The 18,350-nt window shown below is 48.5% G+C and overlaps 1 protein-coding gene across 2 annotated transcripts in view; it reads left to right on the top strand.

Annotated features, from left to right (window-relative positions):
* The first annotated feature begins 2,603 nt into the window (after window positions 1-2,603).
* Chrdl2 (chordin like 2) overlaps window positions 2,604-18,350 on the top strand; it is a 30,884-nt gene continuing 15,137 nt past the window's right edge. For both annotated transcript variants that reach the window (XM_005323195.5, XM_040284939.2), the window contains exons 1-3: window positions 2,604-3,372; window positions 13,196-13,308; window positions 17,297-17,390. In XM_005323195.5, coding sequence (XP_005323252.2) covers window positions 3,291-3,372; window positions 13,196-13,308; window positions 17,297-17,390 — 289 coding nt within the window. In that variant the 5' untranslated portion in view covers window positions 2,604-3,290. The remainder of the gene's footprint in view (window positions 3,373-13,195; window positions 13,309-17,296; window positions 17,391-18,350) is intronic.

The raw sequence follows: 18,350 nt of genomic DNA, 5'->3' as shown, positions 1-18,350 counted from the left end.
CTTAGCCTCCAAGTCACTGGAATTTCAGTCATGAGCCACAGTGCCCACCTCAACTAACTTTTGATAAGAGGAATTCACTAGAAAGAGGAAGAAAAATATTGTCTAGGCAGAAGGAGAATATTTGCAAAGATATGGAGACATGAAAATACATGGCCACTTTTGGAAGGTGAGTAGTAGGTGAAAGTGTAAATAAAGCAGGCAGCAATGACAGGAGGTAAAATATGTATGGTCTTGAATCTAATGTTGAAATTGTTGAATTTTAATATGTAAATGATAGGAAAACCATAATGGGAAAATAATGCACTCAGATTTGTAGTAGAAATGATCAGCATACCTCTTTATGGGAGATGTGAGAAAAATACACTGGAGGGGCCCACACTAAGGGCAGGAGACCCCATTAAGAGGCTGTTGGAGTGCTGGGGTTATGGCTCAGGGGTAGAGCATTCACCTTGCACATGCAAGGCTCTGGGTTTGATCCTCAGCACCATGTAAAAATAAATAAATAAAATAAAATAAAGTTATTGTGTACAACTATAAAAAATAAAATTAAAAAATTTCAGAAAGAGGCTGTTGGAAAAGTCCAACAAAAATGATGATGGGAGCCTGGGGTTGTGGCTCAGTGGTAGAACTCTTGCCTAGCCTGCATGAGGCACTGGGTTCAATCCTCAGCACCACATAAAAATAAATAAAGATATTGTGTCCATGTATAACTAAAAAATATTTTTTTAAAAAAGAAGAAATGATGATGGTCTTAATTATGGGGATAATGAAGATGGAGAGGAGAGTTGATTTGATAGACACACTTTGTGACATGAAATGAGAAGGATGCAGGGAAACCAATTGTAATTCACCTCTTACACCTAAGGCATGAAGCACTAAATTTAACTCAGAGTTCCCTGAAAGCCAAGGCAAGAAGGGAAATATGATGACATACGTAGCTCTCACTTTTAAAGTGTTGTACCTTTATGGGAGAACATGATTGGCCAGATTCCGGGGTGGGGGGGGGGAGAAGGCAAGTGGAAGGGCACTGGGGCCATATCATGTTTGCCCCTGATTCTGAGAGTGGGAAAGGCTATTTCTGGGGTCACTGGTTCCTCCTACTGTTCACTATTGGGCAATGAGTGGCCAGCAGCACAGTGGAACAGGCAGCCCAACACTGGCCCAGGATGGTATCTCTACAGACAGGCAGTCAGAAATGTTTGAACTTGGAAACCTGCCTTGGTAGGAATCCATTTCAGTGCTTTCTCCTCCCATTTGTTCTCCCTCTAGCACTCACCACAGCCTCCAGTGCCTCTGCAAGAGAAGATGGGGAGAAAGTCACAGTCAAAAGCAAGGATGGATGTATTTATCTAAAGTGGCCCAGCAAGTTAGGGATAGAGCCAGGACAATGACTTTGCCTTTTTGATTCCAGAGTATTGGCTTTTTGTTTCTGTGACCAAAATACCTGACAAGAACATTTTTATTTTGACTCATGATTTCAAAGGTTCAGTCCATGGTTGGCCCACTCCATTGCTCTAAGCCCGAGATGAGGCAGAACATCATGATGGATTGTTATAGCAAGAGAAAGCTGCCCAGTTCATAGCATCCAGGAAACAAGGGAAGAAGAATGAGGAGCCAGAGATAAAATATTGTCTCCAAAGGCATGCCCCTAGTGACCTACTTCCTCCAGCCACACTCTACCTCCCCACAGTTACCACTCAGTGATCCATTTAAATTATTAATCCATCAACTGGACTAACCCACTGATGAGGCTACAGTTCTATAATCTAATCATTTCACCTCTGAACATTCCTGAATTACCACATGAGCTGTTCCAGAGCCATCTCATATTCAAACCATAACAGGGTTTGGGTGTTTCTTTAGCTCAGTCCTCATTAACTTAGTTCACACAAAACGTGGTACACAAAACTGGGCTGGTGTAAAGCTTTGCTCTCAGGGAGCTCACCTTCTGGTGGGAAAGACAACACTTTTGACAACTTTAACAACTGAGGATGCCATTTCTCTAAGGGACATGTGTGCGGGCCTCAACTGCTCAGGCAAAAGAAAGATCATGTTGTTTTAGGAGTGGGAGGTAAAGACCCAGGGAAAAGTCAAAGGATTCCACTGGGCTCCCTTTCAGCCAAGGCATGGCAAACAGGGGTAAAGGCAGGGATGGAGAGCAACTGGAATCCTAAGCACCTGCAATTATGACAGCTTCTCAATGAGGTTTGAGTGCTTCAACGTTCATTATCTCATGATTTTCACAACAATTGCGGGAAGATATTAAATATATTTTTTAAAAAATTAAAACTCCCATTTTAGAGCTGGGGGAACGGACTCAGGTGGCATGCAACTCAATTAAGAATGGCAAGTGTCCTGACTCCATCCAGATGCTGAGTTTTGTGCATGCATCACTAAGCACCCTGCCCAGAGCTTTCCCTTTCCAGCTAGTCCACTTCCCCACCTCGACCCTGACATCTTATCCTTTGCCACCTGAAAGTTCCACCCTAAGTCTAACCGGGCTCCGCTCGCCTGCACTCTGGGCATCGCGGGGAGTCAGGGGTTAAAACCCGTGGCCCGGGTGGCCCCTTCCCCCTCCCCAGCCCCCTCGCTTCACTCGGCGCGGCGCCTGGAGCGTCGGTCACTGAGACCGGCACGAGAAAGGAGGGGGGAAAGTGGGCCTGTTTCTCGAGTGGCCAATCCACGAGCCCGCGGTGCCCCAGAGGAGGCGCCAGCGCTAGGCCAGCGCCAGGCCGGGGCAGCCTGCTTCCCGCGGCAAAGTACAAATGCGCCCGAGCACGGCGCCTGGCGCCCTTGGCGTGCACAGCCCGCCCGCGCTCTGCCTCCCCCACGGCCGCAGCGCCGCCGCCGCCGCTGGGACCGCCGCCCCGCCGGGACCCAAGCCCCCGAGGCCTGACCCCCAGCCCACCGAGCAGGGGGCGCCGGCTGCCTCCAGCCCGCGTGCCCAGAACACCGCTGGTCCCGGGCGCCTCGCCCAGCGCCGCGCTCCCGGCAGTCCCCTGTCCTCGCCCCTCTTTCTTCTCCTCGCCCTCTCACCTTCTCCAGATCTTTGATTGCCTTTTCCTCCTTGCCCCTTGTCCTCTGCCCACCTTTCTCTTTTTCACGCCTTAGACCTTCTTTTCTGTCCTCCTTTTTTCCTCTAGTCCCTTCCCTGACTCTCCTCCAGCAGCAGCCCTCTGTGGGTCTGTGGAGTGATTTGTGCCCCTGAGCCTCAGTTTCCCTCCCATCTCACTTCCTCCCGGCTCCCCTTCCTGCTCAGTGCCGGGTGGCCGGACCCTGGGGAAGGAAGGATGGTTCCCCAGGTGAGGGTCCTCTCCACCTTGCTAGGACTCGGGCTGCTCTGGTTCCCCTTGGACTCCCACGCTCGAGCGCGTAAGTAGAAGTGGGAAGCTGGGAGTGTCGAGGAGGGATGCGGGCCCCAGGGATGTGCGGGAAAACACCAAGATCTGGGACCCCTAACTGTTGTGACAGCTATTCGGGCAGCACCTGTGCCGGAGGGGTGGAGACTCCTCTGCGGACCTGGGCTGGTGAGTCTGGAGGAAAGGGGATGTTGACAAGAGTCAGAGCTGAGGGAGCTGCTGCCATAGACCTGAGGATGTGAGGACTGACAGCAGGAGCCAGAGGACAGGACGCTGTGCTTTGGGGAAAGGGACTTAGTAGAGTGGGGTGTGTTTGACTGCAAAAAGCCGCTGTGCTGAAGATGCAAAGGCTACTGCCCTTGGAAGGAAAGAACTAAGTAGAATGACCTTTCTAGTCCCTTATCTCTTTTGATCCCAAACTCCTGTGCCCTGGGTAGTGGCATTTACATTTTACAGATGAGCAAACAGGTTGAGCAAAGAGAAGGAACTTGCTGGAATTTACAGTTATTAAACCATCCAAAGACAGAACTCTAATTCCAAACCCTGCCCCACAGTGTCTGGAAGGGACCCTGATTAGGAGTTGTGACACCAGGAGGCAGCAGGGCATAGTGAAATAGACCAGGGTCTTCATCATCTCAGCACCACTGAATACCAATGGGTGTGAAGCAGGTAGGGAGGGAACCTCTCTGAGCTTAGTTTTCTAATCTATAGAATGAGAGTAAAAACATCCCAAGTCTGTTATGAAGATTAAATTATAGGAATTAGTAAAGGAGCTAGCACAAGGGTGGTACATGGTAGCTCCTCAAAAAAAAAAAATCAGTTGCCTAATTCACACTTTCCTACTTATGAAACAGTGTAACTTCAAATAGGTTATATAATCTCTCTGGTACTGTCCCAATAGGCTGGTGGACCCCTTCTGCATACCCTGCCAATCTCTTAGAATGCTGTGAGTATGCAAAATCAAAGCAAAGATTCGCTTAATGAGGAGGAAGGAGCTTAGTACAGACCCTGAAATACCCGATAATGAAACCAAGGCAAACGAGGAATAGTGCCTTGCTTCAGGTCACACAGGACAGAGCCTAGGATTAATAGCCCAGTTGCCCAATGCCCAGCCTGATGCTCTTTCTTCTCCACCTCTCAGCTCTCCTTTCCATGCCTTTCTTTTGCACGTGACTTTCTGGCACTGGTGTTGCTGGATTTTGTTTCAGTCTTGTCTCTACTCCTGAAGTAAAGCCTGCATGTCTTTCCAATGCCCCTGGCCTGCCAGTAGCACACGAGACTCAGAAGTCCTTGGAAACAACTAATAAAGAGGGTTTGGTATTGGTTTCAAGTGCTGGCTCTGCCTCTTAGAGTTGTGTGACTCTTCCTAAGTCACAATTTCTCTGAGCCCCAATTTCTTCATCCACTTAAGAGAGATAAAAACCTGGAAACTGAGGGTCCTGGTGAGGATTGAAGGATGTAATGTGTCCAAATACTCTCCTGTAAACATCTCCTTCCCCTCCTTGAACCTTGCAGATTTCCTCCTAACACCTATCTGTCCCTGCCTGTTGTTCCTTGAAAGAGACAGCCCAGGAGGCCCTCCTTGTCTGACTGCTTTCCACTTGACCTCTCATTCTCAGCCCTCTTGGTTTTACTCCAGTTGCCATTGCCCTTGGCCTACACTCGAAAGATGTCCTAGAATCAGATCACTGCAGGATTGTTCATGTCCTATTCCTGGTATTCTATGTCTTGTCAGCCTGTCACGGCCTCACTTTGGTCATCTCTTCCAGCAAACTCTCCCTGGTGACGTGATCCACTCTGCCTTCCCCTCCTCTGTGCCTCCACTGGCCTTTAAGTCCATACCTCTCACGAGGTCCTGCCAGTATTCCATCTCCCTACAGCCTTGTAAATCCAGGGCTCCAGACTTGAGAGAGAAAGACTTGGAGCCAACTCAGTGGGTTAAGGTGAAATGGACTGTCATTCAGGGAGGAGTGTTAAGTTTCTTGGTGTTGGAGCTGGAAGAGCCTTCTCATCTGCTTCTGCTCATCAAATGACTTAAACTGAAGCCCAGAAAGGGAGAATTATTTGTCACAACCTAGCACAGTGAATTTTTTAAAGAGAAGAACAGGGGCTGGGGTCGTAACTCAGTGGTAGAGTGCTTGCCTAGCGTGTGTGAGGCACTGGGTTCGATTCTCAGCACCACATATAAATAAATAAATGTCCATCGACAACTTTTTTTCTTTTTCTTTTTTTAAAGAACAGAGGATTGATTTGTCACTTACTGGCTTGTGAATTGGGACAAATCACTTCCCTTCTCTGAACCTTGTTGTCTAGTGTTGACTGTCTATGAAATCATCCTGTAGTCATTTCCCAGGCTCTGATTTAAAGGTCTCTTCTGAAGGGCCTCATCTTAATTTAAGTGAGATCTCAAGCCTGCTGTGGGTAGCAGGAATCTCCTGCTGACATTCTAGATGTTTTAAGAAGTCGTGCCAACAGATGGGAATTCTGAGGTCTGGATGGTGTCAGACTCCTGAGGTGGCCACGCCCTGCAGAATGCTGAGGACCTGTGAACAGATCCTGTGAACAGGGCTTCTGGTGTGTTCCTCTGTTAAAGTCGAAGACTGCTCAGCAAAGATTATTTTCTCTCTGGTTCCATTTCCAACTGTAGATTGAGCCCCAAAGCAATACGGCCTGAGTTTTAACTCCAGCCACAGGCTGAGCACCAATCCTCCAACCCTGCTCACTGACTGAATCCCAATTCTACCTTAGGCTGGAACCCTTACATAGGCTGGGTCCCTGACCTTGTCACTCACTGGTATTGACCCCAGGCTGAGCCACAGCCATGTGTAATATTAGCCACTCTATTCTGGTCCTTCATCCCCTCTAGGACCCAGAAGTGACCTATTTTTTCACTCCTTTTCCAATGTTCTTTTCCCTACATTGGCTTCCCTTCTTTGTGTTTGTCCCTTGGTAAGTGTCCCTTTTAGATATGCTTCTGCTTTATCTTATTTTATCTTCCCTTCCTCCACCCAGTGCTGTGCAGGAGAGTCAGTTACCACATAACACATCAACCGTTCTATTCTTTCTTCAAGGGTTTGTGCATGATGGGAATTGAAGCTTTGGTTCAGAATCCCAGACCCTAGAAGCAGGCCTGGGGCAGGAAGGGAGCTCTCCACGGTATGATGTGGTGCAGAGGGAAAATTTGGAATCAGTTCAGGGCTCCAGTCCTGGCTCTTCCACTGACTCCCACAGTGGCCTTTATCTGCCTCTCAGTTTTCCTATCTGGGAAGTGGCTGATCACTGAGGACCATTCCAGCTTTAACAACCCAACATTCTAAGTCTCTAAGATCCAAAGATTGCCTTGGTTCTGAGTCCACTCTGACATTTGGAAAGAAGAAGGAGCTGGGGCAGTGTAGGTACAGGAAGGAGTGGACACACAGATCCTTAGATATCAGGAAACAATCCCCGGAGGGCCTGGGGCACTGGGAGAAGTGCAGCACCCACCAGAAGAGGTCCTGCCTTTCTGTTCAGCTTCGTGGCATCCCCAAGCAACTGTCTAGATGGGCATGAGGCAGAGGGGCACTGAATGAAGGTCTGAAGTCCAGCTCTCTAGGCAACCCCATCTGGGTCTTCTGCTCCGAGATTCTGCACCTCCTCTCTCCCACCAGTAGAGGTCTCTGCCTCACTCCCTGGCTTGCCGGCTCTGAGCCCGCCAGAGACAGCTGCGCAGTTGCTCCAGCTGTTACACCTGTTTCAGGACTGGCCTCTCAAGTTCCCCAGCCGTGGGCCAAGGCATCAGCTCTGGGAGAGAGCCTTGGAATCCCTCCGATTCCCAAAAAGAAGAACCGGCGTGAGAGGAGAGTTCCTGGGAAGTGCAGCTCAGAGATCATTCAGGCATCCCCCTGCCTTTGGACAGGACTCCATCCCAAACAAGGCTGTTCCCCAGCTTCTGTTGTCTATTCTTATATACAGAATCTTTATTATGTCTTGCCTGAGTCCTTTTGTTTCTAAGTTAAAGCCATTTCTTACCTGTCCCTTAGAGGATGGATAGTCCTGTAAACATTTCCTGATCTTCCGACTGGCTTTGGAATTTGTGCTGGTATAGATCAGCAAGTGGTCTCAGGCAAGCCCCTATATAGATATGTAGAAAGAAGGAATTGAATGTCAGCTCAGCCCCTCACCTTCTAGAACTCTATGAATGTAAGTGTGGATATGCAAGGCATAACAGAAGGCAAACAGTTGTACTCCTGCCCTGCCCGCAATCAGTAACAGAGATGCCTTTCCTGACTTGACCACTGTCTTCCCTGAGATCCTTCTGAGGTCCTGTACATCTGTTGTGTGCCAGGTAAAAGGAGTCAGTTGCAGAAAAGTGGGTCCCTTTTTCTAGGTTTCACAGCTCAGACACTGAGGTACATAGGTTTTTCTTCTGATTCCCTTAAGAGGCTTCCCCCATCCTGTGCCAGAGCCCCGAGTGGAGCTGATGTCTCAGAGGGGAGCAAGTTTGTTTGTGTGAAGAGGGGACTATAAATAAATAGAGAAAGTATGGCTGCGTGGGTGTGAGGGAAGAGATGTAAAAGTTCTCACATTCCTGAGCAGCCTGGCTCACTCAGGCTTCCTGAGTTGTTGCAGGCTGGGGACAGGCCAGCCACGATTCCAGACCTCTTCTCTCACCCCAGGCCCTCCTGGTGCATTTTCATGGCCTACAATCAGCCTCACCTCCAGCCTAGCTTCTTTCTGGTTGTCTTGAAAGAGTTTCCAACTTCACTACCCACTCTTAAGTGACACGCTGAGAGACCTTTATCATAGCACAAGAATTTCAAGTCAGATCGTAGGACACATTTGGATGGGGACAGTTTGGATTACTCATGAAGATTATGGAATCGCTTATCCCTTTATCTGCCCCAGGCTCCTGACCTTTTTGTACATGGTGTTCTTTGGTTTGGCAGGTGGTTTGGGAGTCAAATGACAGGGAGCCCGAAGGGAAGGTCAAAGGCTAATTCCTATTAGGTGGCAAGGTAAACGTGCTGAGAGGGACTTGGCTGTCCTTCCGTACAATGCAATTCTTGTTAAAGAAAGAGGTTTCCAGGATTAAGAACTGTCAGTTGGCTCCTCTTCCAGAGTTGCTCCCTCTCTGTTAACTCCATTCTTTCTTCATTCATTAATTAATTGAGCACAGAGCACAAAATGAGATCTGGTCCTTTCAAAAAGCTCACAGTGACGTGAGGAAGACACACTCACTTAACAAGTACTTTTGTTTCATGGCAATGAGAATTTTAACAGAGGACTGAATCCAGTACCAAAGGAGAGGCCAGGGTATGGCAAAGTTGGGGCAGCTAGAGACAGTGGCTGTCTTTGGAAGGGTGAGGAGGAGTTGATGAAACTGGAGACAGGGAATCTCATTCCAGGCAAGGAAACTGCACGATGCAGGCTTCCACCTGCTTTTGCAGCCAAAATTTTTTTTTGTGGTGGCCTGTTTTGAGCCTCCCCTCCTCTTGCTGGGTTTTCTCCACCACTTCACCCAGCTCCTTCACTCATCTGTGCCTCTTCTGTTAAGTGTCCCACATTCACTATGCTTTATTTTCTGATCCCTGCCCAGAAGTTGCCACCACTGTGGTCACCTTGCACCACCCTCATCTCCACTTTCAGCCACCAGAAGCTAAAGGCTGCTGTGTTGGCTTATAGTTCTCTGCAAAGGACATGCTTTGGGTCACCATGACATCAGATTCAGGGTGGCTCCAAACCTCTATCTCATTCTTGACTGGCTCCTTCACCCTCTCTACTATATCCTATCCGTCTTCCCTGTACCTATAACATGTTCCTCAAATCTGTATTTGTGTCCATTAGTACTGGGTCCATTTTGGCCCAGGCCCTAGGTCCAGGTGCAGCATTAGCTCAAACAGGTGACTGCAACAGCCTAGCCTCTCCCCAGCCTCTGCCCGCAGGCTTGCCTCATAGACCACAATTCTAAAATGCAAACCTCATCACATGCCTCTCCAGGGTAAGGCTTTTCCACAGCTTTCCTTTTCCCTCCATGTTCTTAAGGTCCTTTGTGAGCCTCTGCCTCTCCTTCCTGCCTTCTCATTCTCTGCACCAACCTTTGAAGCCACTTTGATCTCTGAATCCCAGCCCGAGGTTTGTGTGGGCATGGGGTGTTGTCGAGAAAAACTAGGCTAGAAGAGTGCAGAGAGCCACAGGAAAGAGGGTGGGTGTGGCTGTGGGACCTGGGAGATTTGACCTCAACGATATTTATGCTCTGAAAAACACACTATTAAGGAAATTAACAGCACCAGATCTGGTTTTTGTCTGTTTGTACTATTTAAATGAGTATCTAATATGTATCAGACACTAGGAATATTACATATATTATCTGATTTAACTCTATAATAACCCCAAGAGGTAGAGATTATTACTAGTCTCTTTTAACAGCTGTGGAAACAGTCCTGGAATGGTTAGTTTATCTTAACTCAGGCTGAAAATAAAAGCTAAATCCATCATTTGAACCTTGGTCTATCTGACTCCAGAAGATCCTTAAGAGAAGACACCCTTGACCTGAGCATAGATGGCTGGGATGACAAATGGTGGAGGGTGAGAGAGGAAGCTGGGAGGTCTAGAGCCGGGATAGCAGTGAGAAGCCTGAGGTATGAACGAAGTAGATAGGAAGGGAGGGGGAGGGGAGTCACCAACTGCCTCCTTCACAGTGTCACTCAGGATTGGCTCTAGTGGCTCCTAGAACCTCACTCTAATCCACCTTGGAAGCCCTGAGAGCCCCGATGGGTGGAAACACTTCCAAGAACATGGAATCTTGGAATGATCAAATCTTAGAACCACGGCTTCATACAATTCTAGAAACTGTGTTCTAATGAAATTTAGGCTCTCGGAAACATGGCATTGTCAAATTTTGAATCTTAGAAACCTAGAACTTTGGAGTCTTTGCATCTGAAATTGTGGGTTTGTAACTATGTAAAAACCCTTTGAAGATCATACCCCACTCCCCTAATTTGGACAGGAAACAGGCTCACAGAGGGAAGAAAGACCCTTCCCTGGATGTCACTTAGTACAGTTTAGAGCTGCTTCCACCAGCCATAATGCAAGGACTGGGGCTGCTGCCAGGGCCTCAGGAATGGAGGGTGCTGGGCTTGCAGGTCCTCTTCCCGTCTAGTTTTGGCATGGCCTTGGGCACTCACCTCCCCAGGGGAAGAGCGCTCCAGGCACTGTCACCTTCTTAGGCCTCTCACCTTAAGGGGCATGGCACAGTGGGGCTTTGGCCACAGGAAGCCTCCTGCCAGGCCCCCCATGTTTTCAGTCTTCTCTTGGTGGGGAAAGGGGCCTCCTTGCCTGAGCATTGGCTGAGACACTCCCAGTCTTCACCATCTGAGCAGGCCAGGTGGTGAAGGGGTGCCAGTTGGCACAGGGGCCCAGACTGTAGGGCTGCCCCAAGGAAGGTAGGACAGGGTTTCTTCAGCAAGAGGCTGAGACCTAAGGTGGCCACAGTGTTGCAATCATCCCCTCCCTTGTGGGGGGAGGGGACTGAGGAAGAAAGACATTATTCAGTCCTTGGAGAGTTGGGCTGGCTCTGACCAGCGTCCCAGCTGGGCCTGTGTTCCATCCTCTGCCAGTGGAGGCCCAGAGATAAACACAGCCCATTTGATACGGCCGACCAGACAGCCAGCTGGGCCTTACTGGCTCACTGGGGAAAGGGATCTGCAAATGGGTCACTCCCTGCACTGTGGGGTGCTGGTATGGGGGTAGGGAGAGAACTAAGCTATGTGTTTCTGGGGTCTTTGGTGGCCCACTAAAGCAGACAAAAGCACCTTGACAGTGGCCTCAAATCTTTGCCCTGGGAAGGAGGCCCAAAAGGACTGAGCAGGAGCAGTGTGAGGAGCCTGATATCAGCTTCTCTTTCTTTTTTCTTTTGTACTGGGGATTGAACCCATGGGTGCTTAACCACTGAGCCACATCCCTGGCCCTTTTTAATATTTTTATTTAGAGACTGGGTCTCACTGAGTTGCTTAGGGCCTGGCTAAATTGCTGAGGTGATCCAACCTACCTCAGCCTCCCAAGTCACTGGGATGATAGGTGTGCCACCACCCCTGGCTTTATATCAACTTCTTACAGAGACAACATTCCTAGGTTTAGATGGCCTATGAATTCCTGTTCTTGTGCTCCAGCCCACCATCAATGGTTAGGGGGATTCCCTGCAGCCCGGTGTGAGCCCCACCCCACCCAACTAGTTGCTGCTGCCATGCTCTGCCACTTCCTAAGCTTGAACACTAAGAGAAGTGATTCAGAAAGTGTGAGTCCACATTTCTGACACTATAAAGTGGGAAGGGGGAGTTATGAAAGGCAACATCTAGATTCTAGACCAACAGAGGTTTAGGAGACAAAAACAGGGAATGGGGGATGGTGGCTGGTGCAGCAGAGACAAGTGAAGTTTTAGGCCTGGAGTTGGGTTAAAGCCAAAGTGATGGGTTGAGCCCAGAGGAACTTGGAGCCTGGAGCCCTGGGTTCAGACCACTAGCTGGAGGACTTCAGGCACTTCACTTGTCTCTGTGAGCCTTTATTTTCTAACCTAGCCTTCTCATAATTAAGATAACTATCAGAAAGCCACAGTAGGATAGATATTATCATTCCAGTCTAGATTTCTTGTTTTGTGTATGTGTATGTGTGTGTGGGGGGGTGATTACCGGGGAATGAACTCAGGGGCACTCACACTGAGCTACATCCCCAGCCCTATTTTGTATTTTATTTAGAGACAGGGTCTCTAAATAAAATGTTTGTGATCAATGCTGTAATCATAAGAGTAACACTCAACTAAGAATTGGGAACTGGGCTCAGTAAGCACTTTCCAAGCATTACTCTATTTAATTCTCAAGACAGAATGTTGAGATCATTAACTTACAGAAAAAGTGTAACACAGAGAAGTCAATAAATGTTTTCATTCTCTAGTTTTCATTTTCATTTAATTCAGCATGCTTTTGCTGGTACTTAGCTTGCATTGGATAATGGAGAGTTTTCTCAAAGGAATGAAAGTATCCCTTTTGGGATGAAGCTCATCCATGGAGGATGGCTGATGGAGACAGGGCAAGAGGCAGAGTGGTCAGCAGAGGGTACAGTGTTGGATGGGGAAGCCTGACCAGGGCTAGGTAGGGAGGGGTAAAAGAAGGGGCAGGAGTGGATTGGTTATGAGAGGTGAAAGGGACAAAGGAAAAGGAAATCAGTTATTGTGAGAGCAAAAGGAGCACTGGACAGAGAGTCAGGAGACTTAGGCTCCTCTTGTCCCTGCTTGATGACTGACTTGCTCTGATGCATGAGTAATATAATTTATCCTCTCTGGGCCTCATACTACATACTACCCATCTACCATTTATACCACTACTTAAATATGTAAAGCTTTTTTTTTTTTTTTTTGTGGGGAGAATACTGAGAATTGAACCCAGGGGCACTTTACCACTGATCCAGAGTCTTGCTAAGTAGCTGAGGCTGGACTTGAACTTTCCATCCTCCTGCCTCAACCTCCTGAGTGACTGGGATTACAGGCCTGCACCACCACACCTGGCTGTAAAGCATTTTTACTGCTCCATCCCCTCACTGCCCTGTAAGATAACTGTTAAAGCTCAGAGAGGGGCAGAAACATGACCGATGTCGCATAGCAAGTGTGTGGTCAAGATGAGATCCAAACTCGGACATTCTGGTCCTCTGACTGGGAGAGCAGTTTCAGTGGATCTCTTCTGCCTGAAGAGAAGAGACCATCTGAAGGAGCTCAGATGACATTGTTCCTAAAGTTAGGAAGGAGAAGGGATGAGGCCGGTCTTGGGGTTGGCACCTCCCAGGACTAATAGCGATTGTTGGTTTGTCAGGCCCAGACATGTTCTGCCTTTTCCACGGGAAGAAGTACTCCCCTGGCGACAGCTGGCACCCCTATTTGGAGCCACAAGGCCTGATGTACTGCCTGCGCTGCACCTGCTCTGAGGTAGGTTCCTCTGGCCACCCACACCTCATTTACCGAGTTCTCAATACATAGGAGTAGAGGTCCCTGGGTGCCTCCCAGAGCTAGGTCACAGTGGGTCAGGGGCTTCTTTCCAGCTGGTGCTGGGGCCATCGTCTGCCTCCCACACAGCCGAAGTCAGAGCCTTTCTGACCTTCCCTCCCATTCTTTACTTTCCCATATGACTCCCTCCAGCCACCTCTCCTGCCCTGCCCCAAGATGCATTCCCCCAACTCTACTGGCCCAAATATTTGTTTTCCTCAAGACTGCCCAAAAGGGCAGATGACGACTGCCTGAAAGTAGTTTTTCCTTCTGGGATTCCACACAAGTTTCTTTGTTCCTTTTACTTATTTACTATTCATAGTTTATTTGCATCTGTCAGTTACTGTACCTCCAAATTGAGTCCCCAAGAACAGGTCTTGCTGGACCCTCACAGGTGTCCAGTGTGATGCCCTGCCAAAGGCTGAGCCAACTGAAGCAGAGACCACAAATTTGTTCTCACTTGTCTCCTCTCACCCACCCCAACTGTATTCGTCAACTTTCTGTCACTATGAAAAAATACCGAGATAATCAGTTTATAAAGAGAAAAGGCTTGTTTTGACTCGTGGTTTTGGAAGTTCTAGTCTATGATAAATCAACTCCATTGCTTTGGGCCTGTGGCAAGGTAACACATCATAGCAAGAATGTATGGCAAAGCAAAACCTCTCAATGTGTGGCCAGGAAGCAAAAGGGAGAAAGAAGCCAGAGTCCCATAATCCCTTTCAAGGGCATATTCGAAATGATCTAAGGGCCTCTCACAAGACCCCACCTCCTACAGGTCCACAGCATCTCCTCAGAACACCACCCTGGGGACTAATCCTTTAACCCATGGGCCTCTAGGTAATATTTAACATCCTAATAATAACACCATCCCAGTGTCTCCACAGGGCGTTGTAAAATCAATTAGGTAGAACAAATGACACCCCCTTGTGATCCAGAGTCTCAGGTGAGGTGTGAGGTTGGAAAGGTAGGAGATGAGGGAGTGGCTTAGGAGGCTTGAAAAACCCTTGGCTTTGGTTCAGTCACTGGGTGCCCAGTCCAGAGGTCCCAGCTCTCTGCCTGGGCGGGAAAGTGTAGCTTAGCTCCTAGCTAGAGCCAGCCGTCTGCCCCTCTGTAACCCTGCACAGATCAAGAGTGGAAAGCAGAGCCTTCCTAGATAAGGCAAAAAGAGGAAGAGAAGAGTTCCTGAGGAGGCCCAGGGTGAAGGAGCAGGTGGGCCAGCCCTCAGCTGACTCACCCAGGGGCTCCTTCCTACTGGTCTTTTCCTGATTCTCCCTTGCTTCCACTGTTTCTCAGGTAGATTGTTGACACAGACAGAGACACAGCTCCCCCATGGCTGCCTCCCTGTGGTTTTCCTTAGCACATCTGAGGCCAGTCAACCTTTTCAAGAAGAATTTTATGAAATGTAGCCAGAGAACAAAACTAAACCATAACAGAAAATTCCAGACATATCATGTGGTCCAGTTGACAAAGTCCAAGTTTTGTGATCCAATGGAGCTCTCTCCTTCCCCAGAGTTCACACACGCAGTTTCTTCAACCCAAAAGACTGTTGCGAAAATAGTCCTGTGGTATCTCCAACGTGTTTGGAGTGCCTCCACTTCCCGCCACCATCACTTCCTCTGACCTAAGTCATCTTCATCTCTTACTTGAGCTGCTACACCAGCCTCCTAACAGTCTCTCTGTTCACCTCCCCAAATCCATCATCCACACAGCAGTTAGAATGATCTTTCATGAACATGAAATTGATCATGTCATTGCACTCTTAAAACCCTCCAATGGCTTTTGTTGCACCTACAATAAAATTCCCTCTGCTGCGAGCTCTGTGTGATCCCATGTCTGTCTGATTCTCCAACTTCACCTTATGCCTGCTCTCTCTGGGGCAGCCACATTGGCTTGAAACTTTCCCATGTATTTGCTCCACCTAGAATGTTCTTCCCTGGATTTCATGAATGGCTCTTTCTCTCTTCCAGTTCTTAACATGAATGTTACCTTCTCATGAGGCCTTCCCTTACAGCCATTTCTAAAGTAGTCAACCTTGTCACCTAAACTTTACACTGCTTTATCAAGTCACAACTTTAACATTGGGAATTCTCTTGTTCCCACCTGATTACATTTTTCTAGTCTAACTCCAACTGCTAGAATGTGAGCTTGGTGAGAACAGAAAGCATGTCATCTTACTCTTCTGTGTTCCTAGTGCTCAGAAGAGGGCCTGGCTCCCATAGACATGTAGCATACATTGAGTGAGGAAGTCCAGGACCCATCCACCCTAGGCAGCTCAAATTCCTGGACAGTGCAGGGTCCCTGGCGATGGTATTTACCTGCTCTGTGATCTCAGGTACTTCACCTCTGGGATACTCTTCTCATTTCAAAAGTGGGAATAGTAGTACTTACCTGTCTGTTTGTTGTTCGGGAGAGGAAATGAAATAATCTATGAATGTATATGTATATGTATGTATAATGCAAAGTCCCTCCCTAGTAGCCACTCAATACATAGTGGCTGTGACTTATCTGAGAGGTTTCTTTTGGTCTCAAAAGGCTTTGCCCAGCCTGTCTCCACCTCATTTCCTGCTGCCTGCTGCTGGTCACCTCCAACCCATGGCTCCTCCAAGGCCACAGTCAGCAGAGACACTCTAACTCCTTAGGCCACACAGTCCTTCACACTCCACCTAGTTTGTCATCTGAGGGGATCAGTTTACCCTCCTGATGTTGATTAAGCACTCATGTGTGCTGGGCTTCTGGAAGACCCCTATTAGAGCTCAGCAGTCCCTGTGGACTCAGGGATGCTCCTCAACATGGAGATTAGTCCTGGTAATTATCTCTGGCCATCTTGAGCAGCAGTGACCTCAGAGGGACTAAGACCTGTCTCAGGTCTTCCATGGGGCAAGAGGTGGCCTCTGGGGAAAATACTGTCAGGGACCTCTGCTGAGAAAATGGCAGTAGGAAGGACCAGGATATGGGACCTGGAAACAAGTTACCAACTTCACAGTTCTGAACAAAGCCTACTATTCATCTGAGAGAGAACATCTGTGCCTCCTCTCCTTGTGCCCCCTCTCATCCATCACTCACTCATTTGTTCACTGGGACTTGAGTAGGCACTCAGAGCAAGGCCCTGTGCTGATCACTCCTTTGGGTTCATTGTTGAATAGGTGAGACAGATATTGATGGCTTCTGGCCACACAGTGCAGTGAACCTGTAATGAGGGGAGAGTGAGAGGTGGGAAGGCTGAGGAGGGGCTGAGAGGCTGCCTAGTGAACTGGAAAAATCTCCAAAAGGGGTGGTGGCCTTTCTTGCAGTTTCTGCTGGTCTCTCTGTGTGTGTATGTTTGTGTTTCACTGCCTGATTCTCTCTCATGTGCTATACCTGAAAAAGTAAAAGAACTTTGGGTCCCTCCTTCTCTAGTGCTAACTCCAAAGGCTCTGTCCAGGATTTCCTGGACCTCCGGAGATTCAGGGGATGGAATCTTAGTACCCTGAGTCTTCTCCACATCAGGTATTTAGTCTTGTCCCCATCCTGGTCACCTGCCCTCAGATGTTACATTCCTCCCTTGACAAGAAGGCTCAGGGTCAGAGTTAAAAGCCCTACAGTTAAAGATAGCAGTGTCAAAGCACCCAGATCAATGTCAAAATAACTCAAGGCTATTACTTGTATTTCTCACACACTATGAAGGGACACAACATCTGGGAAAATTCACAAGCAGGTCTGCCCTTCTCCAGGGTGGAAGGGGGATGCGGATGAGTGGCCAAGTGAGATCTCCACAGTGGGCAGGGGTGGGGAGGGACTGGGCCCACTGGAGTTCATTGGTTTTAATCCCGTCACAGGCTTAAAATGAGGCAGAGAGTTCCCTAGTTGGGGTGGAGGTTTGGGGAAAGGACCACCAGTGCAGGAGAGAGGCATGGTTCTTCAGAGCCAGGGTTGACCCCTGTGTCCCCTTTAGACTGCCCAGGTGAGTTGTTACCGCCTCCACTGCCCACCTGTCCACTGCCCCCAGCCTGTGACGGAGCCACAGCAGTGCTGTCCCAGGTGTGTGGGTAAGTAGCCTCGCTCTTCCCCTTGCACCAACATCCTCACTGCCTACTGCCCTTCACCTTACTCCTGATGCAGTTTCCAGCTGAGCAGAGCCCTTGGAAGGAGAGCAGCAGTCTCTGCCCACTAAGGCACTGAGAAACAGAGAATCTTAGAGGAGGAAACACGGATCCCCATGCAGGGCTGAGGTAGCAGCTAACTTCTCATTCTTAAGTAGGTGTGCCTGGCAGGAGGAGGTAGAAAAAGTAAAAAAAATAACTGGAGGAGATAGGGGCTTGCTTGGCCTGTTGACTGGCACACTTGGGCTCCAATCTCTCTCTAGCTGGCCAGGATTGGGGGAAGTGGACACATCGTGGGAAGTGACGGTGAGTGATCGTGGGCTGGAAGGCTCTTATATGGGCTCTGTTTCTGTAACAAAATACCTGAAGCTGGATACTTAAAAGATTATTTGGCTTACAGTTTTGAAGGTTGAAAGTCCAAAATCTTGCAGCCTCCTCAGTTTGGCTTTTGGTGGGGTCCCTCTCAATGGGGTCACAACATAATGTAGAAACAGAGAACTGACTTGACTGTGTGCAGAAGGCAAGAGCACAGGTGGACTCACTGTGTTGATTTATTGGTTTGGTACCAGGGATTGAATTTAGGATGCTTTATCACTGAGTCACATCCCCAGTTCTTTTTATTTTTTTATTTTGAGACAGGGTCTCACTTAGTTACAAAGGGCCTCACTAAGTTGTTGAGGCTGGCCTTAAACTTATGACCCTCCTGCCTCAGCCTTCCAAGTTACTAAGATTAAAGGTGTGCACCACCATGCCTGCCGGGCAGACTTGCTTAATAACAACTCACTCATAGGAACTAACTAGGTCCTATGAGAATTACATTTTTCTCTTCTAAGAACGCTCCTCATGACCTAATCGATTCCACTAGGCCCCACCTCTTAAAGGTCAGGCCATTTCCCAAGCTCAAAC

This window comes from Ictidomys tridecemlineatus, chromosome 4 (assembly GCF_052094955.1).
Source record: "Ictidomys tridecemlineatus isolate mIctTri1 chromosome 4, mIctTri1.hap1, whole genome shotgun sequence".
In the NCBI taxonomy this organism is placed as follows: Eukaryota; Metazoa; Chordata; class Mammalia; order Rodentia; family Sciuridae; genus Ictidomys; species Ictidomys tridecemlineatus.
The sequence above is the reverse complement of the archived record's forward strand: the minus strand, read 5'-3'. Positions and strand labels throughout refer to the sequence as shown.